Consider the following 25,745-nt stretch of genomic DNA (forward strand, 5'->3'; position numbering starts at 1 on the left):
ACTTTATTACTTCATACAAGACAGTAAAAATAATAAAAATAATCTCACAACTTCTGATAAAAGATAAAAAGGTTTTAAGAACAAGTCTTATTAAAAAGCCAAACAAATTTTGCACTTAAAACCAAACTAAAGAAATACTATATATACACACAATTTTTTAAGAAGAGATTATGATTTTCTATTTGATATCAACAGGCACTCTTCATTCATCATCTGCAAGAAACTAGGTTACATCTCCATAGGCCACAGTCAGAGTTATTAAGTAAGTAAATATGCCACTGCTTCTGTGCCCTCCTTTTATTTCCTTGCTTCTTCAGTCTCATCTGGCTCTCTCTCTTGATGCTCTCTTTCCCACCTCATTTCTTTCAACTCTTGTCTGTACTTCCGTTCAATGAACCGTTTCTGATGGGCCATCTGGGGAAAGTTATCTGACACAAGGAGAAATGTTTTACATTAATAAACGAACTGGTAACACAGAAAACCTCAGCTCTTATTTTTCTTTTTAAGCTTTGATGAGATTAGGGGTAGGGAGGAATAATGTTATTACCATTTTTACACATTTATTTCTAATAATCCATAGTAAACCAGGGCTGTGGGTCATAAGACTTTTGTTTCATTACGATTTCCACATCTGTTTCTCCTGCTACAAAGCACTGCCAAATCTAATACAGTCACAAAAATAAAATACAAAATCCTGGTATAGCAACATGGCCAGGTATTACCTGGATTTTACATTCTGTTCCCTTAGCAACAGGTGGTTGATACTGAAAAACGAATGTGAGACTACTGTCAATGCTGTCAGGGTTTTTCGTCTTGTTCTCACTCCAAAAAGCATGAGCCACAGGTTCCAAGCATTGTACAGATGTTTCCATTATTATTATTATTTTAGACCATGCAGAATCCACTAGATGCCCCACATTATGGCAGGGTTCCTAATGGGAGAGTAGAAGTGTGTAGCACTTAGAAGAGTGTAGCAGAATGGAATGCAGTAAAATCTTTTCCTGAAAAAGTTAATGCTTGGCTATGTACTAGAATACAGCCTTAGTGTAATCTAAGAGCATGGATGAGTGAAGACTGGCTAAAACAGACTAGACAAGGCTGAGGTGATGGAGAAATAGCTAGGGAGGCGGACGCTTCCGATTTCCGACATTTGTGAAACCAGCTTATATAATTGCTCTCGATTTAGTGCACAGCTGACAGCATATGACATTTTCTGCGTGACCAGGGTGTTGACATTCCTCTGTGTCTCTGTGCTGCAGAGACTTGCACCCTCCAGCTGGTCAGAAAACAAAGAGGTGGTAGAGTACGAGGCAGCCTGCAGTTGGCAGTAAATCCTGCTGGGATCACGCAGAGCTCTGGGATCAGCACTGGCTACCTATCTGTGTCTGAGATGAACGCAAAAGGCTACTATATGGACCTTTAAAGCCATAAAAAACGCCTGGGAGATGTCTCGGCAAAGGACTGCTCACTCCCTACTTGGCTACCAAGAGAGAATTCAGCTGAGGCTCCTCAGGGAGGCATTTTCCTACTCTTTCCGGGTAACCTGCAGGAGTTTGTGATAGAGCAGAATGACTTTCTACCGCTTTGTTTTATTGGCTGGTGAAATTTGCGCCTTTTGTTATATACTACAGGCATAAAAGGTTTATTCATCAGTTATTTACAACTCAGGCATAGGAGGGTATATTTATTTAAACCAGAAAGCAATCTAAACAAAAGCAAATTGTTTTTAAATTGCTGCTGTTTTTAAAAACACTAGTCCTTTGTTTAACGGAGTTCTGGGATATTTTGTTACTCATGTGCACCATAAAATGAAAATCGAATTTTCAGCACTGTGCCTGTAACTGTGCCTGTAACTGTAACTCTGAAGAATTCAGCTTGGTAGCCTCAGCAGTCTATGGTATTCAAACAAATACATATTATCAGAAAAGACCTGTGAAGTCCTTGGACTGATGGGAGATGAAGCTCACAGCTCTCTCAGTGGTGATACCATCACAAAGATGGTTTTCTCAAAGAAAACTTCTGAATATCTACAAAGCATTACTGAAGATGAAGGAAGTTACATTTTTCTACTTGTCAAATTTACTGGTGGTGAAAAGTATATGGATAAACAGGTGGATATAAAAAAAATCTGAATTACAGGATTTGTTGCCTTCTGAAATTTTTAAGCCCTGGGATTTCCAGATGCAAAGACAACAGATTAGAAACCTTTGGCATCTAAGGAACTGCTTGTTCTTCCTTTAGATCAAATGCAAAAAAATGTACCTCCCATGTTCTTCTGAATGGGTTTCTGCTGCACAAAATGCATGTAATCTAATTGTTTACAGTACATGCACACCTGGCATTTAACTCAACTGACCGAAGTTCTTTCATATAAGATGTTTGCATATACTCATTCCTCTCATATCTGAAACTTCATTGCAATGAAAGACTGCTCCCATGCTGGCTATCCTGTGCATAATTTTAAGAGATGCATACACAGATCACTGGGTCCTCAGCTGTTATAAGCTGTTCCTAACAGATAAATGTTGACTTACATTGGTTGGGGACCTGCCTGTTAAGATTTTAACCCAGTCTACTGTATAATCTAAGATCAAATTTTATTTTATAAATTGGCAACTGTAATGTAATTTTATTCCTCCCCTAACTTAGAGGATGAGACAACCACACAGTCTGAGACTAAACGGTCTTATCCCACCGCATATCTAACCATGGAAAATCTCAACGAGACTTCACTGCACACGGTTCCCTCTAAGTTGCAACCTCTGTAGCTGATCAACTCCTCTTAAAAAAATACCTGTTGGCACCATATTAACTTCACCTGTTACAAAATTGTCTTGGAAGTACTAAAAGGAAAACCTGCTGCTCAGAAGCTGACAGCATTCAGCATATACGTTCGCTTCAAACCTTATCCCCCACAAAGCCTGCACCTCACCTCACTAAAGACTAAGGATGTAAACTATAAATTATTTCCTTTGTTGACCAAATATCTTACATTTTTCAAGTGCGTCCATTGCGGCTCCCATTTCTGCTTGCTGAATACTGTGAAAGCCAAACAAAAACATGTTACATGATATCTAAGTTGTAAAGAATAAGCTAAAGATTCTGACAAAGTAGAACATTAGCTATTCTTTTGTAATAAAACACTCTTTGGATAACCAGTAGCTAGTAATTCCCAGCGTGTATGATGTATCAGACTTTCCATAAATATGTGAGCAATAGCACTACAGCTCCAGTAGAATATTTTTAAACTTAGATCAGTAACACTAAAAGAATGTTCTAGTCCATTCTTCACTGAAGCATTTGCTTTTACTTGAGAGAAAAAAAAAAAGGAACAAAATCACAAAGGTGTGATGCTGTAAAACCAACGATATTTTTTATAACCACCACCAGATTTGGTAGCAGAAAAATCAGATGAGGTCTTTGGGGTTCATGGGTGAAGTCTTTGCAACTTTAGAAACCATTCTAAAATACCTAAAAGCAGCATCAGGAAAAATCTGAGAGCCTGTGCTGCAGTTTCTAGTCTGAGAGCCACAAATAGGTTAGCACTGCTAGCCAACTTGTAGGCAAGTTCACCAAAAAACCTTAAGACCCAAAAGTACACAGGCATTGAACCTTTCAGGTATTCCTCAGGCAGAAACTCAGAATAGCTTGAAGAAGGCTCTGCAGCTTTCCTTTTCTAAGGCCAGCTACACACTTGCCTATCTCCATGGCTAGTCATTTTGGACACTGCCACACTCAAACTTTAACACCACATGATTAATTTTTCGCTATACCTTGGGCCTTTACCGCATCCTATTCTTTCCCCTTTGAAGTAAACAGCTACTGTGTATGTCCTGGCATGAGATGGTCCCACTGTCTGCAAAGTCCTGAAATAAGACAGACAGAATTAATTCAAGCAGGAAGTATTAAAAACCAGAATCTGTTTGTGCAACATACATTACCAAGCTTTCAGTCTGGTCAATACATACAGCGGAATTAGTGCAAAGTATGAGCAATGGTTGAAAGATGCCTGTATGAATCACATTAACCCAGAGACTACCAGTATGGTGTGCAATAAAAAGGAGAAATTTAAACCTCATTTATATTGGTTATATTTATTCCTCCACGTTCACTCAGGAGTATCATATGATAATTAAAACTTTAACCTATAAAAATGCAAAGTATAACATAAAGTGCTTAAACGCTGCAAATACACTTGTAATAAAATCGTACAAAATGTGCACAGCTGTGCAATTGCAAATAATCACACCGATAGGATTATTGTGTGCACTACAATTTTAGTCCCTGCGAGTTGTGCAGTTAGCAAGATTTTAGAAAGACTTTATATTGGACATGGTAGCTCTCTATATACTGAATTATCACAGTACAAAGAAATTTTCCATCAGCTTTGAACAGTTAAAGTTTTTCATGAAACAAACTTTCTATTTGAGCTAAAGTCTAGGATATGCATCAACGACCATCTAAAAGGGAAAAAAGGTAATTCCACAGACATGCAACAAATTGCTTCTTCCGCTCTCTCTTCCTGCTGTCCCAAATCTCTCCCCACTGTCAGCTTGAGTTCTGTCCACCAGCTTGTTTCTTTTTGGAAGGTACATCATTTTCACATCAATTTTTAAAGTATCTAACTATAGTATTCTGTCTCTGTGTGCTGTGACAAGAACAAATAAAACCCACCCCAAACTTAGTAATAGTACTGACTGGAGTGAAACAGATAACTCCAAGAAAAGGAATCTAACAAGATAATAGGAAGATAACAGCATATTACTAGCTCTAAGCTGTACTATAAAAATCAATTTATCATCACGGCAAAACAAAACAAACATTTGGTACTTGATACTCAGTGGGTTTTACAAGAACCAGGAATTGTTTCTTTTGTATTCATCTCGCTCACTCAAGACAAAGCTGTGAGCCCTCATACAGCGACACTGAGGAGTCGGATTTGCAGAGCATCAGTTGCAATGTTAAAGCGATCATAGTTCTGAAGTGCACTGTTTGTCACTATAACTGAACTGCTACATTTCACTGAAAACTTTACTTCAGTAAGTGTGACAAATGCACTTAGACTTTCATTCTTCATACTTTTTTGATATACTAATCACAACAACATAAGCCCTGAACTTTCAAAGCCTTTACTACTTCTTCTGGGGGCTAACATTGCACCCATCCCTGTATTAATTGAATGGATATGGATGCAATATAAAATCTTATTATTGCTTCTTTGAAGCAGCGATTATGTTATTTTACAGCTGAAAGAGAGAAGTGAGATCCATCCCATCCAGCTTCAGGTACCTAACTGAGGTGTACAAGTTAAGAGGTTCACTTCCTTGAGCTCTTCTATCACTAAACAGGAGGACATAAGTGGGTTGTCTTGTGCAGTGAAAATGTCCAAAACTTGTGTTACCCTTCAGTGCCTGACTCTGTGGATTAGAAACAGAGCCTTCAATGAGGATGTGTAACACAAGGCATTTATTATGTTTGCATTAATAATGTAGTGTAGAGAAACTTCATACTATGACTGAAAATAGAATGGACATATCTTGACTTCATATCCAAACAGCCATTGTTCCCTTCATTTAATTTAAAATGCTGCTATTCCTTATGTGAAAAGAACAAATATAGAATGATGCCAATTAAATACTCTATTTGAACATATTTCTCCTTCAAACTGAGAAACTGTACAAGGTGAAATGCTTACTAATTCTTCCTTGTAATGGCTTAAAACACCTAAAGCTTGGAAAGCACTGGTTCAACATTTTCCATCTTCAGACAAAGAGAGACTGGAGGACTTGGATAACTACAATAAAACCAAACTACGGGAAAAACGTAGGGTGACTCATCACATCTTCCTCCATATACAAGGAAGACTGATAACTAGCTTTCGTCCATAAGATGACAGTTCTTACTTGTAAAGAGGAATGTCTGGCTCTTTTCCTTCTGTCCTGAGAGTCAAGCAGCACTGCTGAAGCTGAGATTTAGGATCATTCCAATCTTGATTTAAAATAAACTCCTGTAAGAAGTTCACAAAGATGCTTTTATGATTGAGAGATTATGGTAAGAGCTCAAAACACCATAATGTGTTAAAACATAGTGGCAGTAAAGTAGGAACCTGACTGGTCTTACCTTTAGCCGTGGAAAAAAGCATACATTCATGAAAGTGTGAACATATTCCAAATCTTTATCAATGTACAGGGCAGCAATAAAGGCTGGAGGGGGGAAAAAAAAGGTACTGTCACTCATCCAAGGAGAATGTCAACAGCTTGCACTTTTAGAAACAAGTATCTCTTAGTACTCTGAAGCCATATTCAACTATGTTTCACAGCAGTGATCTGATGATGGCATTATTATCCTGCATACATGGGAAAAAATAAAGTTGACCAAGAGATTAAGTGACTTATCCAAATCCACTCAGTCATTTAAAGAGCTAGAAACAACACTCAGCTCCTAATCTCACACTTTAACCAGGAAACCATAGATACTTACAAATAGATCACTACTGGGTACCATAAAGAGGTTTTAGATATAAATCACTTCTGCTGGTGTTCTATTTCCATTTGCTAACAGGATTTGGCAAAAACCAAGGGGTCTGAATGGCTCACAAAATATATCAAAATATACAAGATAGGGATTAACTTTCTTTGCAGAATATTTATCCCTGTTCCCACTTTGTTTGGAAAGAAGGTAGCACAAACTTTCATAAATATACTAAAAATAATTTAATTTCAATGTAGCTTTTCCCCTTGTGGAATGACCATTTTGAAACCTCCTAAAATGCAGTCAAATGAACCACAGAAATATACACCTGCTGAAGGAACTACTTTATCTTCCAACAGCGACAAGAACATATTAATGAAACACTGAAACTGCTGTTAAATAGCTCAACTCTGAATACAAGCTTTAACTTTCTAGACATGCTTTTGACCTGGTCATCATGACCACTCAATTTCTAAGCCTACAACTTTGTATCTGCAATTACACCTCCATCATGCTTTCATAAAGACTTCAAAAATCTAGGCTAGTGTTCAAAAATCTGGCTTTCAGAGGTATAGGCATAATTCATTTGAAAACCTGAACATACATTTTTAATAGTTATTTGGGGGATTTCTAATGGCTTTCTTAAACAAGCCCCGAGGAAAAAGAAGTTTCGTAAGTACTAAGCTGTTATAACCAAATTAACTCACATTCCAAGAGGTCAGCCAAAGTCTTAGTTCGAAGAGCTACAGGTCTTTTTGTCTTGTCGTTAGTGATGGCAAATTCCTGCATACCCAGCTCTTCTGCCACCTTGGCCTGTGTCCTGTTGTTCACCAATGAACTTCTCAACAGCTGCAATAGAAAGAAGTTCTACTCAATGGTAACATTTCACAAAGTCAAACTATAAAAGGTAGGGACAGGTGGGGGGAAAAAAAAGTTACTTTTATCCTTGTAGCCTCTCACTTCTCTCATGTTATTGACAATTTGTTTCAGCACACATCAAATGATTTACATCAACACATACTCATTCTTTCTACTGCTGATTTTAACTTCTGTTTCTCAGCAAATTTTATTTGTTCTATGGACACATTACTTCTGTAGATATGTCTTGCATTTAAAATGCCTGTTTGTGAGCTTCTTTACAATCATATACCATCTCTTCATCAGTCCTATACTTTTTCAGGTAATCTGCATTTTTCTAGTTTAAGTGATACACAGTTATATACATTTTTCCACATAAAGTATAAACATACAATGTTCTGGCAGTCTCTAGTGTCTACCAGATAAGAAATAAATAGTCAGTAATTAAAAAAAATGCACATTAAAGCCAGACAGTCTAGTGTTTCAGAACAAACAGATGAGGAAGCTGCTCCATTCATTTGGCCAGAGAAGAAAATGCGTAGCTGGACTGTTTGCTCTACTGAAGGCAATATTAGCTGAGCCAACGCATCCCTGACAAAGACCTGGCTCTTAACATTTTCAGTGTATGACAACGTCCAGGACACCTGGTTCTCCAGCAGAGAAGTGCTGAAGTGCTTAACCCTGGCTCTAGGCAGATTGCTTACATAAACACAGAGCTCTGCCAAAGATACAATACCATACAGCTTAAAGGAGTATTTTAGAATCTTAGGGTTTCATACAATTTTCTGGACCCCCTGTTAAGGTGTGCTTTTTTCTTGTTTGTTTGCTTTTTTGCTTTAAATGAAACACCGTTAATTTAAGAAGTTAGGGATATTATGGGAGGTGGGGGTGGGAGGGAAAGAATGTCTCTTTTTCACTATTTATATGTAATCTACATTTGAGAAGCTGCATATACATTTTTTTTCTCTCTTTGTCTCCCAAGTCACATTTGCTTAGCTTATTAGATCCAAGTTATATGCTACCTGGCTCCAGCATGTCAACTGAGCTTATGAAAATCAAGATTTATTTGCTGTACTTGATACTTCATCTCTGACAACAGACAAATAAAGAACAGTATGTTCATAATTTGTTTGGCTATGATGTATGAAGCAGATACTCACAACTTGATCTTCATAAACTAGGCAGACTGCAGATACAATTATTATCTGCTTCCCTAACCTTTGCTTAAACTCGTCTTCTACTTGTTCCCTTCCAAAATTCTTCCTTTTTATGTTCTTAAGATAAATAAACAATACTTTCCCCAATAAAATCCTAAGTACAATATGCAACCTAGGAGACAGAAGTGCAGTATCATGTGACAAAAATCTGTTTCTTGTAATGGGAGAAGAAAGATCTCTTTTGCTGTGTTTGCAGAGTATTTGTATTGATGTGACCTGTAACCATGATTAGTTGTACCATAAACAAAGAGCAATATATACACTAAACAGTGAATTAGAGATGGGGAAAAAAAAAAAGTCATCCTTCTAGCACTGTAGTTATCAGCTTGCTTCATAATAGAATTTGCTTCCTCTACAACTGTGATCTAGCAAGAAACTCAATTCCCCTTAATGATATGGGAAGACATGGTACCTGTGCCTTCCCAGCAACTTTTTAAAATCTACTCTCCACTCTGGCAACACACAGCCTGCACCATTGGAGATGCTGTAACATGGGATGGATGCTCAACTGGAGCTTAACTCTAATTACAATGCAATTATTTTTAATTCTTCCATCTTCATATAGCATACTACTACCCATGACTGTAGCATAAGCCAGTACTGGAGAAGCTGTATCTTCCAACAGCCAACAAAATTTCATCCTCTTTTTTGGCAGATCACTTGGCTATCTCAAAATATGTAGACAAGACTACATTCTCCTTCCTTTTTCTTAAACATAGTTAATTTACAAACATCTCTCCACAAGCAATCACTGCACACTGGGAAGACACTGCACTGCCAGTCAAGTGGAATCTTCCCATCCTTGACCAAAATTGTCTTCAACACTTGATGTTCCTTTATTATGTCAAATGTAAGTATGTTCCCAGATAACAGGAGAAAGAGCTTAGTGTTTGCTGTTTCTTTTCAGATCCCACTCCAGTCTCGTTTCTCACAAGTCTCATTTCATTTGTCCTCAAATTTAAAAATATTTTAAGATAATTTTCTTTTTCACTGCATGCTGTATTGGGTTAGTGTGGCAAGGTTTTGGTAGTGGTGGAGGTTGCAGAGGTGGCACCTGTGAGAAGTTGCTAGAAGCTTCCCCTGTGTCCGACAGAGCCAACGCCAGCTGGCTCCAAGAATGACCCACTGCTGGCCAAGGCTGAGCCCATCAGTAGTAGTGGTACTGCCTCTGGGAGAACATATATAAGAAGGGGAAAAAAATGGCACGCAGCATTTTGCAGCCAGAGAGAGGAGTGAGAATATGTGAGAGAAACAGCTCTGCAGACACCCAGGTCAGTGCAGAAGGAGGGGCAGGAGGTGCTCCAGACATCAGAGCAGAGATGCCCCTGCAGCCCACAGTGAAGTCCATGGTGAGTCCGGCTGTGCCCCTGAAGCCCATGGAGCTCCATGCTGGAGCAGATATCCACGTGCAGCCCATGGAGGACCCCACGCTGGAGCAGGTGGATGCCTGAAGGAGACTGTGACCCCATGGGAGGCCTGCACTGGAGCAAGCTCCTGGAAGGACCTGTGGAGAGAGGTGCCCACACCTGAAGGACAGCACCCCATGAAAGGGACCCAGGCTGGAGCAGTTTGTGAAGACCTCACAAGAACAGTGGGAAGGACTCATGTTGGAGAAGTTGGTGGAGAACTGTCTCCCACGGGTGGGACCCCATGCTGGAGCAGGGGAAGAGTGTGAGGAATCCTCTCCCTGAGGAGGAAGGAGTGGCAGAAAACAACGTGTGATGAACTGTTTTAAGATCTGGTCTTATTTCTTATTATCCTACTCTGATTTTGATTGGCAATAAATTAAACTAATTTCCCCAAGTTGAATCTGTTTTGCCCATGACGATAACTGCTGACTGATCTCTCCCTGTCCTTATCTCAACCCATAAAGCTCCTTGTTACATTTTTCTCTCCCCTGTCCAGCTGAGGACGGGGAGTGATAGAGAGGCTTTGGTGGGCACCTGGAGTCCAGCCAGGGTCAACCTACCACACATGCACATTCCCAGAGTTAAATTTTTTTTCTAGGCATTGCCTACTTTTCCATAACTTTATGTGTTTTCAGCATCCATTTCACCCTAACATTGTAATTTCTGCTACAAACTTGGACTGTGCAACTTGTTCTACTTGCCAACTCACTAATCATTAAATTAAGCAACACAGAGACATTCTGATCATTGTTCTAAGTATTTATACCCATTTATAGCAACACTTCACATCCTTCCTGACAAACAGTTCTTGAAAGATTTATCTTACTATAGCAATACTGATGCCTACATTCTTAAAAAGTCACCTACAAAGCAAAAAAACTCCATCCATCTTGGATTTCTGCCTTATGTTTTTGTTTCTCTGAAGAATTAATATGACAAGGCTCTTCCCCTTTTAACTTTTACTTTAAAAGTTCAGGCTTTATCTACTCTGTCTCCTGAATGATGCAGAAGAATCCATACAAATGTAAATGAAACTTAAGAACTGGTGAAGAAAAATTAAGATTACTTTTAGTCAGAGCATGTACTTTTTTCCTTGTAAACAGCTTTAGTCCAAAAGACCAAGGAAGCGTATTCTTGAAAACACACTGCCTGCTAGAGACTTAGCATTGCCATCCCTTTATTGGTTTGAGAAAACCACTCTGAGGAGCTAAGAAACCTAGAGTGCTACTTCCTAATTTTAACTAGAAGACTCAGCTCGTATTCCTAATACATGTACCACTTTTTTACTCTGCTCAAGACTTGAAAACTAAGAAGAATTTACTAAGACTAAGAAAATTTCTTCCTCACAAATAAAGCCACAGCTGTCTAGCTGCAGTACTAAATGAATCAATCAGGAAAAAACCTACATATACTACCACCCTATGTTTAAGTACTGTAAATTGCTGAAAGATCCCCAAACTGGGTTGTTCAGAGCCCAGATAAGGAGGCTGAAAGCTACAGTAATCAACAACAGATGACTGTAACAATAGTAAAATTAAATTCAAAAACTACCACAGGAGCTCCAGATTGCAGGCAACAGGAAAACCAGACTAAAATAGATTGTAAAAATTTCTTATCATGAAACATAACCCTGCCTGGTTGTAGGTTCAACAGACTAGAAGTCATGAATAAAAAAAGTCATATGATGTGCCTATTTAAATAAAAGGTTTAAGACAACCATCTTTAAACAAGAACTAGTCTTATCTCCCAATTTCATCACTGACATCCTTAAAATTATTGATCCATTTCACAGACAGAACAAAAATTATTGCACTGGGCTCATAAATCACCATTTCCTATTCATTGCAGTGCTCATGACTTAAAATTAACAAAGCCTTATTAAGAGCAGTGGTTGCTAAGGCTTCTCTTATTAATCAAATCCAGAATAATTTACTAGCTGCTCCCATAATTTCACTCTCCATCCTACTCTTGCTTTCCTGGAGAGCATGATTGATGGCAGTCTCACCGTTAAGTGCCCTTCATGATGATCGGGGAAATGTATGAATAAATACTCTGTGGCTACCAACTGCATTATGGAGTCACCCAGGAATTCCATCCTCTGGTTGTGGCCTCTGAAAAATGAGACATCAATGCAGCAAAATCAATAACCACTCAGGAAGGAAAAAACAAAACAAGCATGCATGCACAAATTAAAATAAAGAGTGATCTGAAAGTGAGCCTCGCTCATTTCCAAACACATTTAAGACAATTTTCCAGCGTTAACCAGGTGAGATGAAAACAAAGTTCATTACTGTTGTAACACCCACTTTCTGGGACAAAGCAAATCAGGGTAGCTACATATACACACAATTATTAGATCACAGATCTAGAACTATTTGGAGAAGAAGAGCAGTTGGTATAACGTTTGTAACATGATAATGTCTCTACCTGCTACTTCTTAGAAGGAAGTGAACTAATGAATGCAATGACTTCAATATAGAAAAAGAACTGTCAGTTACCAAGAAATAAAAGGATCATGGTTTAAACCCATGTGAGATCCTGGACTGGGTAACCAGTGGTATGGCTCTACTGTTTGCTTTAAAATGAGGCCTTGCAGCTCTAATCAGAGACCCGAAACCAACTGTGTTAGGTCCTGTACACACAACACAAGGGCTGCACTTGGACCAATGAGTATGATTTTACTTCCTTCCTCTGCCCCAATGTACCTTCAAGTATGTTTTGCTACTGTCTCAGGAATGACGTGCAAAGAGCAATTATGCAGGAAGCTCAGAAGAAACAGTGGGATGGCTCTCTAACATCTCTAGTCTTTCCCAAGGTACCCACTACTGACTACTGTCAGAGGCAAGATACTGAGCCAGGTGGGCTTGTGAACACAGCTGCTCTAGCCTCTTAGGGAGAACAGATATAACATCTAGAGTTTGTTTACAAATAGAGCAATCTGGGATACCAACAGAAGGACCAACAGAGCTACATGAGGACTCTTGCTGTGTACTCACAGAGTCAGATGGTTAAAGCCTACTGTCCTCAAAGTGAACGCACGTGCTAGAAGCCGAACATGAGTAAAGATGACTCCAATTGCCTCCTCAAACTCTGTAAGCTTTTGAAGAACTGGAGAGGTCTCAATGAGTTGCCTGTCAGTATTGGACTCCTGCAGCTGTAAATAAATGAGGTGCAAATAATGACAAAGTGACACTGTTTCAGAACTTTTCAGAGAAAAGCAAACCTTCTGTAAACTAGGGGCAAAGAATACAGTGAAGAAGTCATTCTGTGGACAGCTGAACTGAGAAAACCCAGTTTTCTCTGGCTTTTTGTCTTGAATAATTACCACCCAAGGAAGATGTGAGCTCTTATGTATGCTTTTTTAACATTTGAGGCATTTGCAACATGTTGCTTATATGGTCTTGTCTTTACATGTGGATAGCATGGGCTACTTATTTTCACAAAACATGTACAATTGTACGTGTCTGAGTTTTCTAATATTATAACATTGTTTGCAAGTGAGCAACAGATTAAAAAAATATTAGAATAGGGCTAGCAGACTGACAGCATGTCAAGATGAGACAAAACCCAAATTTATTTCTCCCACTTTCCTTCAGTATCAAAAATCAAGAATAAATACTTGGTATATGAAATTCAAAAGGGCACAATAACTCAAGAAAATTCAAATTATCATTTTGGGTCAGTATCTTTTCTTGTCAGTTTCTTGTCTGGTGTCCTTGATGTGATGACACTGTTAAATGGCTTTCTGGAGTTGGAAAATGGCTTAAGCATTTCCTCCAGCCACTCTGGACATCTCTCTTGTATAGCAATGCCTTACAGGAAGAAACATCCAGATGAGGATGCCTAAAGAAAAACTAAGAATAGCCACCATTTTTCAAAGTGACACAAAGACCTTTTTTGGTTGGTTGCCTATCCCTTTTCTATTAATTGATTACATTCGATTTGTCTCTTTTCTTAAACACTACTGAGCTTTCAGGTGACTTTTCCATAAAACTACATCTCCTGCCACCAAAATCCCATGCTTCGGTGATAATGGTCAGTTTGGAGTTGTTACATGTGGAGCTGAGACTGCTTTTTGATTCCCCATGCACAGTCCTTTTTATTTACCTGCACAGATTTTAACCTGTTTTTTTTACTCCATAGTTAGTCACTCTCGCAATCAGACTGCAATTCTTCAGTCTGCTGTTGTCCCTGCTACCCTGAATAATTTGGTATTGTCAACAAACTGTCACCTCACTGCTCATCCTCTTCCCTAAGCTGTCGATATGAACAGCCTGTACTTCAGCAAAAATCCCTCGGGAAATCTGCTGGTGATCTCGAGGCCTTGTAAGATGTGGTCATTTCACTCCTGTTCTCTATTTCTTACATTTCAGCTGTTCCTTTAAATCTCGTAAGGACTGACAGTATTCACTGGGGTTGCCTTTTTTTTTTTCTTCCTTTATTTTTTTAAAACACATTTTTAAAAGCTTTTCATGAGTGCCTTTCCAACAGCCTCTTAGGAAACCCAGCAGACAGTTTCATCTGCATCATCACATGCTTTTCTGTCTTCTCTAAAATCTCCTATTCATTTGTGAGGCACGACTTGTCTTTACATGTTGACTCTTTCTAAAGAGACCACACTTATCCAGGTGACCACTATTTTTTTCATCACTATTTCTACTGTCTTGACTAATGCCAAATAAAAGGGTTACATACAGGCCTTCAGTTCTATATTCAGCGCTTTTTTTTTTTTAATCTCATTTGCCATATTGTTACAGTGACTTTTAATAACTTTTAAAATGCCATTTTTTGGGCTAGCTGTGCCCAAAGACCAATCTGAGAAGCCCGTGTTTTCCCTACTGGTAAGTAGAGAGCTAGGATGGCTTCTGGGACATGGAAGAAAATAAATTTTCATCACACATGTTAAAGTAGTAGCAAGAAATGATAAACTGCATATAGTGACTCTCTCCAATCTCTAAGCAGAGTCCAAGTCTTCTTTGTGAAAACAGAGATAAAAAGGTTAAAATAAAATAAAGTAAGAGAAAAGAAAGAAATCCAGAGGAAGAAGAACTTTCTTGGGAACTTGTGCCACCATGCAGGATAGCTGGTGCTGAATCTCAAAACTTTGTCTTCCCATTAAGACTCTTTTCTATTTATACTCACAGAGAGTTGGTCCTAAAAATGTTTCATGTGCACTGATTTGCTGCTGAAGATTTTGTCTATGTACCCACTGCAAAATCCATACAAATACATGAGACGTTTCAGATGGAGACCTCAAAGTGACCTTCTGCTGGAAGGGCATGCTCATAAGAAGTTTCAAAGGAGTCAAACTGACTGCACAAAACATCAGAGATGTGGTTGGACAAAAGAAACCTCTCAAATATTCAAATGACCCTGGAAACCTTACTAACTGACTGGATGACAATTTCAATACAGCTATTCTTGCAGCACCCCTGCACACTTGGAAAATGCTCCATGTTTGCTGTGACAAGGAGCTACAGTGCAGAGAGGCTCTGTGGCTTGCTCTAGGTCTCCCCCAGAATTCAGTCAGAGAACATGGACTGGGAAACCATTCTCCCAACTTCCAGCCTTGTAAACTAACAATTTGTGACCTTGTGTCTTCCAACACATGAAGGATAAATTAGTCTTCAGGCATCCCCATAATTTCGGTGTTTACTTGTTATTAAAGCTATTGGAATCACCAAAACAACATGCTATCATTGCACAAATGCACACACACACACACACAAAAAAATCAGAATCACACTCTTATTCCATTCAACTAATGTGCTACCACCTGAACTACTATTGAGGTTTCAGTCTTAACTTCAGGTTAACAAAATATGTGCACAGATTTGGTTTTGTACCCTTTTTCCTCCTAACTTTGAGAAGATGAACAAGAAGCCGCCAAAATACTACCTCTCACTAGATTTATCGTATGAGAAGCACAGTTATATATCAAACATGACCCAAGGAAAGGTGAATGATTAATCCTCAGAGAGGCAGAAACTCCTTATTAAAAAAAAAAAACAACAAGAAACAATAAATAACCCAAAACCAAACACAAAAGCAGATATATACACACCTTTGGCTACTTTTTAGCACAATTTCTGAGACGTCACTACAATGGAAACCTATGGAAAAGCATCCCTGAAAATAAAACAGAGCTATGAAATTTAGTACAGAAAAGGATATACTTACTTGGAGTGGGTGTAGCGGATAATTAAGCCATACATCCCGCAGGTCCTGCAAACATTGAGAGATGCCTTTAATGCTCAAGGGAGTCATTTAACAAATTCCACAGTACTAAATAAAATGTCATTACTTGAAATACTGAACTATTTCATATGCTGACTCTGCTTATTGCAAATTCAATAGTGCTGGCAAACTAATTTTTAAAATCGTGTATTTGCTGTTCAAACTGCCTGTAGTTCTCCCAATTAGCTTGTGTCAAAGAGGTGGAAAAATCCTTGAACCAAATAAAAAGTGGTTAAAGGAAGAAAAAGATTTGTTTCAGCCTCAGGACTAACTCTATTTGCAAGTACTCCTCAGTAGCAAGTCTGACTTCACTAAAGGCAAGGACTGAAAAAGAAAAAAACCCACACATTTTTTTTCTTCTATTTCATACAGGCTTCCTTCATTACAGGCACTGAGCAGCAAATAAACACACAGTTACAATAGGCTTCAAAATACTTTTGTTTCTAATAAGCTTTGTCATTTCACAGATTCAGACACTTTCAAGAAGGAAAAGATTGTATAATTCATCCCCTGACCACTGCCATGTGTATTCTCCCAGCAGCATGTATTGGTTACTTGCCTTAGTCATTATATAGGATAAATTCCGACTAACAGTGATCTAAGATACAGTATGCAAGAACAGATCAGACTTTAATAATGCAATTGGGTAAACATTGGATGAAACTCCCTGTATTTTTTTCAAATATATGTTTAAAAACTTTTAGGAGTGGGAGGATTTAACTGATGAAACAGGAATAGCCATTTTACATGCGCATCATTTCCCCACAGCGTGCCACCTGGATCCACAGCACCCATCTCCGTTATTAGAGCAGCACTTTGAATGGAAGCCTGCAGGTTTCCCACACCACCCACCCTTCCCTAAGCCAACTAACAAACAGCACACCTGAGGAAACACCATAATTTTTTTTCCTGAGCCAGTGCAACTTGCTGTGCTACAGTCTCCAGGAACTAAGTACAACAGGTGGTATTCCTGTTCATTCATGATTCTCGAGTAAAACAATGGACAAGAAAGCATGTCTTCGGTTATTTTTAAAATGGAAACCAAATCATACAAACACATTAATACCTTGTCATTGAAGAGTAAACGTCCAAATAGTTGTTTTGCTTCTTCTAGGCTGCCCTCTAGATAAACAGCTCCTACATGAGGGGACCAATATATCAAAGGTCAATAATGCATTAGTACTTAGAAAATTACGAAGCACAGGAAAGACAAAGATCTCTGCCTTGTTCACCTCCAATATGTTTATTTTTTAAAAGCATGCTTTCTCTGGCAATACATAATCGTTTGAGAAATTTAAAGCATGTTAAACACCAACAAAAATCAATCCACAAAATGCACAGAAAAAACTGAAACAGTTAAATCAGTGATAGAAAATAATACATCCAAAGAGCAAAGTTTAAGCAAATTAGGCTAGAAGCAAACTATTTCTAAAAGTAGTTTCCAGTAATCAGCTAACTATACCACATATGCAGATAGTGAAAGCCATGAAATACATTTCAATACCTAGCAAATAATTTTAATTTATTCTTTACTTTCAACAACATTATTTCTGTTCTGCATAGAAATGATGTGTCAGGACTATTCCAAACCCCAGTGTCTCCCTAGTATCACAATAATACATTGTCTGAACTGGAAACTGCACCTCTTGATTTCTGGAGATATCGTACTTTTTTTTGTTAACTGCATATAGAGCCCTCACTAGCCCTCCACATGCCCTTAGCAACAAGCTCTGCAAAACTTGTACTAGTATATTATATTTTTTGTGTGTAACATACATACTATCTGCACAGGCACTTTAAAAATTCAATATCAAAATTTTGTCCTTTAATACTCTCTACAAGAGGGCTTCTGAAAACCTCAAACTAGTTCTTGTAAGCACATCTGTATAAAAGCAAAGCGAATACACAGCTACATGAAGAACACAGAGAAGGGAGTCCATGTTCCCACATACAGGGAGAACATGCTTTTCCTTGCTGTGTCTTCTCCCCCCGCCTTTGCTTTTAATTCCTCACTAGGTCAACTACTTTGGACTTTTTGGAGAACAGTTTGGGAGTTTATAAGACTATTTTGCCAGAGGCACATTATGAGAGCACAGAATTTCTAACAGGTCCTTGGCAGCTTGCTTATACTTTTGGTTATTATTTTCATCACAGGGAAGAAGCACCAGACTTTTACACAGATTCTCAAGTAGGAGCTCCAGACTCCACATATACTTTTATAGTCCCTTAAAAAGCTCCCAGATTTTAGCTACGGCCCTGACAAACTCTTATTGCTCAATTAACTTTGTAAACAGTTTTGTATTGGAGGTTAAAGAGCAAGCTTGCTCTCCTAGCAAATCTCAATGCCTGCCAAATAGTCGTCTTCATTACATATTAGACAAGCTGAAGGATATGAACAAAGCTACAGATACATATCTAATGTTCCTTTTCTGTTTGATTTTTTTTTTTATTTTTAAATTAAAGATCAAAGCACTCATGGAAAGCAAAATAAGAGTTAAAAAGAAAATTCTTTTTTTTATTGTTATTTATTATATGCAATTTGGCCCAAGGAAGACTGCACAGAACTGTTGACGTCTAAGCCAGCTATGATCTATTTTTCAAAGCAGGACAAGATGCTTTAGGAGCTTGTGTAGTGTGTAAAGACCTGGATCAGGGCTAAATTATTCCCCTAGTTAATATCATGTACAGTGTATTTGGATGAATGTGAAGCTAAATCAGTGAGATTTAGCTTGCTTTGTGTATTCAAACAGTTTTATAAAAATATGCTATTTAAAATAGAGCGTGTGTGGATATAATGGATCAGATTTCCACCTTGCTGCTTGCTTATTTGGTAACTGTGGTCAGGCAGTCCTGACTTTTCCAACATAAACTTATTGACTAGCACAGCCAGTCACTGACAAGCATCTTGGTGCCCATCAGCAAATTTGACACAACCCCCCTTCGTCCTCAGCTAGAGAGTTTTGGTAGATACATTGCACCAGCAACAGCATATTGCCATGGTTTTTATTTGTAATGAAAACGCAGAGATCAAAAATATTTACTTGGTAAATGGCACATTTAAGTCACAAGGGAAGGCTACCAAGGTACAGAGGAAGCAGGCTGGTGACTTGGTTGGGAGTGCCTGGTGCATTCAGAAAGCATGCTGAAGAGTTTAAAATTCAGGGCTGAAGTGGGGCTCCACATTTTGCAGGTCTGTGCAAGTAGTATTGGAAGCAGCAAGCCTGCACTTTTCCTTCCTGGCCATGGTGACCGAACTACTCCCCGCGAGAGGACTGCAGGTGGCAGGCCATGGTGGTGCATGAGAAGTGGAGTTCTGTGGTGACAGACACAAGTTAGGCACCACAATGGTATGAAATGGGTGCATCTTCAGTGTGTGGGAGGCAGGACATGTAAGATGAGATTTTCACTGTCATTACCGCACACACATCATGGTATACATGTGGCATACGTGCAAGAGACTGCAAGAGACGAAGAAGATTTAAGTTTTACTATCGCCTGCCCTTACTAACAATACTCAACACAGACCCACATCTCCTCATCACAGTCAACACGGCACGTAGACATATTAAAACATAACTGTCTGCACACATAAAACACATGCTTTACCTATTAGGGCTTCAAAGCAGTTGGCCATGGCATGGCGGAGATCCGATTCCCTGCAAAGGTCTGGACCATGAGCATAAAGCATAAATCGATCTAGCTCCAGCTTCTGCAGAATATGTGGAAAGAGTAAAAACCATGGTTTTAGAAGTACATGAGTACCAGTTCTAGTCACTAAAGTTCAATTACACTATTACTATGCAGCAACTGGGTTTGAAACTTTTCAGTTATGAACAAAACATAGTTTCAGTTCAGACGTAGGTTAAAATTAGAAGACCATATTTGTTTATCAGAGGCAAGCAACTAGAGTGTGATAGCGTGGGAAAGCTAGGAATTATCAAACCAAATTGTCAAGGGAAGCCAGATCAAAACATGTTACTAGTGAGATTTAGGAACGAGTTCAAGAGGAGGGACGAAGGTGTGACAGAAAAATAACCTGGTACTGGCTGGATGGTGCAATGTACTGTGTTTCTTGCTGGTAGTTCGCCCTCATGTGATTTGCCTTCAGAAATGCCAAAGGGACATTCAAAGGGAGGGGAGTTAACACTGAGGAAAAAGATTTTGCCTACAAGAAGAAGATAAAGTAGAACAGCGAGGAACGGCACTCTGGTAGACACAATCCACTGAACATCTGGCTTTTTCCTTGAGAGTGTCAACAGGCGGCAGTAACAAAAGCCTCTGGGCACTGCAAGCAGAAGACTTATATTTTAATCTGCAGTGCCACCTAGCTTTCTTCTTCCTTTCAAATCTGCATCATTAATATTCATCTGTTGCCTGAACCTTAGTTCTGCTTGCCAGTCAGACTCTCAGGTAGTGAGTCAGATATCCTATATAATATATGATAATGCTGCTATAGAAATGCAGGAGAAAGCTACTAGGTTCTTTTTACATATTCATCTTCTTGACACAAAACCATTATTGAGATTTTTAAAGAAGAGATTTGTACATCTTGCAAAGTTTGCATGAGAATAGGTTCTTCCCAACTGGGTGTAAGTTCCTGCTGACATAATTTCTCATTAACTTTCAACTTCATCCTCCTGGAGTATATTTAAGAGGTAGACGTGGAGACGAAGTTGTTTGAAGTGCGTGGTTTAGACATCTTTCAATTGGAGAAAAGGAGTCTTCCATTTTCAAGGAATGGGAACCTATTCACAGCCCAGAACACAGGTAACTACCACTTATGATGTTCCTTTGCACTTTATGAAGTGTGGGGAGCACTACGTTAGAATCAACATTAAAGTGGAACGTTAATTGTTTTATACAGATTACTGGCATTTGTTCAAGTTAACAGGTGTTTGGGTGTTGGTGTGTCTCCCCCGCCCCCAATGGCTTATCTCCATTTTCGGAGCTTGCATTCAGCTTATTTTGCATGTGTTTTGCTTCTCATTTTTTGATCACAAAATATTTCAGATTATTTTTAAAATTTCTGCTACAGTGTCCCCTAGAAGCTACAGAAATTTACCGTTTGATCCTCAACTAAAACAGCATTCCACATGCACAAGACAAGTTGAGGAGCTGAGAATTATATTGCGGGAGTAAACTGAATGCAGCATGATGCTGCAAGGGGATAATTAAAAGGGATGAAACCAGGAAGGTCGTAGAATATATTCAAGAGGAAAAAAGGGTAACTTGGGAAATCAGGAATGTATAGAGATCTAAATTTACAGTTATATCTAACATAAATAAATACAGTTTAAAAAATGTTGCAATAAAATTTTTCAAAAACTGTCCATGTGCAATGTTAAAGGCTGTGAACAAAGCTTTAAGAATATTTAAGCTTTCCTAATGCAGGTTTTTAAAATAATAACATAAATTCAAATGTAAGGCAGTTCAATACCATATTTGTAAAAAAACCCCTGATTTGAAAGGTTTCAATCAATTCATGCTTATCTAAATCATTAAAGAAAGCTTTGGAGGAAAATCATTGTGTTCCCTCCCTAACCTTCTTCTGAGAACCGAACAAAAAGATGACATGTTAGAAATCGTGCAGTTTTTGCCAAAATCTCCAGCATGGATATGCTTGTTTAAATTACTGCATGAATATGAACAGAGAAAATTAAAAGAGCACTTGAAAACTATCAGCAATATATAGTGGAAATGTGTGCACGCACACATGCATGCACAGCCTAATACATTACACCAGTAAGTCTCAGACTGTTTTTTAAAAAAAAAAAGTTAACAAAATCAAATATGAGTAAGGCAATGCAAAAATATCTACAAATAGAGACTTAATCAACTTTCTATGTCACATTCCCAGCTCCCAGTATCATGTAGAAAAGTAAAAAGATCTGTCATTCACAGAATAAAATAAAACTCAATGGCATCTCAATTTTTCCCATGTTATAATACAACTTGTCACCTAAAACTTTTCTAAGATACTTCTCTTTCACAGTTCACAGCAAATCTGAAAATGACTGCTGAAGTAAGTTTAGGGGACAAAAGGATTTTTTCCCACTTTTTCTACCACCTGCTGCCATTTTCATCCTACATATTCTATCAGGAAGTCCTTTTATAAACAAACAGCCTGTTTCTTTTCTTCATTAAATTTCTATCAACTTCATTACCAGTGCAATTCAAAGGTAAATATAGAGACAACTTCAACATAAGCATCCTAAAAACTTTTCCTTCTGCCTGAAAAAGGAACTCCTCCTAAAAACATTCTTTGAAGAAAACACTAAGTCCCACTTCATAGACTCTCAGAATCACTCAGGTTGGAATGTACCTTTAAGACCATCGAGTCCAACCGTTAACCTAGCACTGCCAAGTCCACCATTAACTGTGTTCCTAAGCCCCACATCTACATGTCTTTTAAATACCTCCAAGGATGATGACTCAACCATTTCCCTGGGCTGCCTGTTCCAATGCTTGACAACCCTTTCAGTGACGAAATTATTCCTAATATCCAATCTAAACCCCCCTGGTGCAGCTTGAGGACATTTCCTCTCATACTATTGCTAGTTACTTGGGAAAAAGGGACAGACACCCACCTCACTAGAACCCCCTTTCAGGTAGTTGTAGAGAGCGATAAGGTCTCCCCTCAACCTCCTCTTCTCCAGGCTAAACAATCCCAGTTCCCTCAGCCGCTCCTCGTAAGACTTGTGCTCTAGACCCTTCAATGGCTTCATTGCCCTTCTCTGGACATGCTCCAGCAACTCAATGTCTTTCTTGTAATGACAGGCCCAAAACTGAACACGGGATTCGAGGTGTGGCCCCACCAGTGCTGAGTACAGGGAGACACTTGCTTCCCTGGCCCTGCTGGCCACACTATTTCTGATCCAGGCCAGGATGCTGTTGGCCTTCTTGGCCACCTGGGCACACTGCCGGCTCATGCTCAGCCGGCTGTCAACTAGCCAGGTCCTTTTCTGCCGGGCAGCTCTCCAGCCACTCTTCCCCAAGCCCATGCACTGCATGGTATTGTTGTGACCCAAGTGCAGGACCCAGCATTTGGCCTTCTTAAATCTCATACAGTTGTCCTCAGCCCATCGATCCAGCCTGTCCAGATCCCTCTATAGAACCTTTCTACCCTCAAGAAGATCAACACTTTCATCTTTAAAAATCTTCTTTCAATCTGAAAGAGTTCCTGTATCCCAAAACTTGTACACAAAGCATGGTAAAGACACTGATGTTCAAAGCAGGCAGATACCTCAAGAAGCAATCTGCACACTACTACTATCCTACTATGGGTTTCAAATACAGAGATATATAGAACTGTACCTTAGCCAACATGGCCAGGTGTTGGTTCTGTACAATGGCAGTGCGGTACGTAGCTAATCCTCCTTCCTCCAGAGTGGGAAACAGGTAGTACAAGTGGACACTGGCAAAACAAAAATCAAATTAGATGTTGTCAGCATTTGGTTAAAGATGAAGCATGTGTGCCTCTAGGGAACAGTGCCTTTCCCTCAGATCCTAGCTGGTAAAACAGGCTCCTTACCAAGGTGGTAACTCAGCTTGAAGTAAGGTAAAGAAACAAACATTAAAACAATGCTCAGTAATATTTGACTGAATAGCATGGGAAGCAGGGGAGGAAGAGTGCTGTTTCTCTACTGGGCAGCACATAATTTCTAAATCCCTGCAATGACATAGTTCCTTCATCTGAAGGTTTCTATCTCTCAGCAGCAGTGGGTTCAGCAAGGTTGACACCTACAGGATACTGAGGAATAAAGCACAAGGGCACTGAGCCTTGAGAAACTCCATGCTGCAGGTATGCAGTGCTTTAAGACGATACTACTGATTCAGTCTGGACCACCACAAAGGATATTTGTTTTACAAGTTTCCTAGAGGACTCTAACAGATGCTAATGGAGCCAAAGAACAGAACTCTACAGTCTGTATTTATCAAATGTGTGAAGTCATTAATACCACAGAAAAAAAAATAGTAAGTAAAAATTACAGGCTTTCAACTGCTTTTAACGATATTTGTCACCATGCAAGTAAGATACTTCATAAAACAGAAACAAAACAAAAGTAATTCAGTGATCCAACCAAGATCTGAGTAAAGGATAAATGACTCTGAATATCTTCATATATGACTATCTAAGCCATGTTGCCAAGAAGTTAATACAGAGAGGGTTTTCAACATCTCACAAATAAGGCAGTGGATGGCACTAATTATTAAAGTATTTTATTAACTGAGTACACAGGGAGAAAAGTACAGATAGATGCAAGATTATTTAAGGGCAAAAATTGCTATAAAACTTAGAGGCAATCTAATCAAGCACCATAATTCACAAAAGAAGTCAAGAAAGTGAGAAAAAAAATCAGACTTAAATAGGTGCCTACACGCTCTATTGAAGAGAAATTAGCTCAGTTTTTTTCTGAATTGAGAAAAAAGTTAGCTCAGAAAGTCAACTGATGGTTGATGAACAGTGACAATGAAAAATGCAAGACATTTTAATCAGCAAGTCTTCCGTCTTATCTGCCTGTACTGTTGTATAAGAGAAAAGGCCATGGGTTTTAAGGGCAGTGGAGACCTTTACAGACTAATAGCTTTTAATACTGAGTAGCTAATGGCTACTAGAGAATGGACCTATAAGGGCGATTTTGTTATTCATATAACAAACTTAGTTAAAGAGAAGCTTTACAGTAAACAGGACTACTCTCCTATTAAAAACAGTAGAACAAGGCAGCTGAAAATGGATTATAGCTTTATTTTTTGCAAACTGCCTGTCCCTAGTACTCAGGTAAGAGAGGCCAATGGAGCTAAATTTGATAATATCCCTGTATTGCTTACTGATTTCAGAATACTCAAAACAGACCAAAACTGGAGCAATTTTTGATGAACCATGTTTTTTTGTTATTACTTCTACATAAATTACATTTGTGCTCAACTATTTTATTTACATACAGACATGCAAGGTAAGCTACAGTCTTAATAACTGGAAATCTAAGAACTGCAACACATTCAATATTACCAATAAATGCTTTTCACTTGCAACTGCAGAAAATGATCCCATGGAAACAAAATGGAATGTTAAGAAAAATGTATTTCCTTTAAAAAAAGGGTACAAAGTTCAACTTGTCTGGAGCTGAATAATCTCAAACCCCAATCAACTTTAAATTGCACTCCATGAAACAGAAACTCTAGCTTTTCATTTTGTAATCTTCCTTGTATCATCAACACTGAAGGAATTGTCACAAGAGCTGTGTGCAGATGTGCAGCTCTAAATATCAGGCCAGACTGCAAACATACATAGTCATAAAGTAGACACTGCAAAGCTTAATAAGCCCAATAGTATGACAGTAACATACAAAGATGAGGAATGTTGATAATTCCCCATTTACCTCGTTAAGAACTCCACCACAGCATCTCCCAGAAATTCTAAACGCTCGTTGTGGTTAATCCTGAAAAAGGCATTTCAAGGTTTACTATCAGCTAAGTAACACATGATGGTTATTTACACAATACAATTAAAATAGAACAAATCATAGTTGATTGCTAATCAGCTGTGATAGAC

General features: G+C 38.6%; 1 protein-coding gene across 1 annotated transcript in view; it reads right to left on the reverse strand.

Moving 5' to 3' along the window:
- Positions 1 to 297: 297 nt before the first annotated feature.
- DROSHA (drosha ribonuclease III) overlaps positions 298 to 25,745 on the reverse strand; it is a gene marked incomplete at both ends in the record, with an annotated part of 70,304 nt that continues 44,856 nt past the window's right edge. The window contains 13 exons of the mRNA XM_081996688.1: positions 298 to 428; positions 2,993 to 3,039; positions 3,774 to 3,866; positions 5,904 to 6,007; positions 6,121 to 6,203; positions 7,179 to 7,320; positions 11,961 to 12,066; positions 12,952 to 13,109; positions 16,136 to 16,180; positions 17,259 to 17,329; positions 19,799 to 19,901; positions 23,507 to 23,606; positions 25,573 to 25,632. Of these exons, the coding sequence (XP_081852814.1) occupies positions 298 to 428; positions 2,993 to 3,039; positions 3,774 to 3,866; positions 5,904 to 6,007; positions 6,121 to 6,203; positions 7,179 to 7,320; positions 11,961 to 12,066; positions 12,952 to 13,109; positions 16,136 to 16,180; positions 17,259 to 17,329; positions 19,799 to 19,901; positions 23,507 to 23,606; positions 25,573 to 25,632 (1,243 nt within the window). The remainder of the gene's footprint in view (positions 429 to 2,992; positions 3,040 to 3,773; positions 3,867 to 5,903; positions 6,008 to 6,120; positions 6,204 to 7,178; positions 7,321 to 11,960; positions 12,067 to 12,951; positions 13,110 to 16,135; positions 16,181 to 17,258; positions 17,330 to 19,798; positions 19,902 to 23,506; positions 23,607 to 25,572; positions 25,633 to 25,745) is intronic.

The sequence above is a fragment of the Phaethon aethereus genome, assembly GCF_964289735.1.
Source record: "Phaethon aethereus genome assembly, chromosome: 2".
Classification (NCBI taxonomy): domain Eukaryota; kingdom Metazoa; phylum Chordata; class Aves; order Phaethontiformes; family Phaethontidae; genus Phaethon; species Phaethon aethereus.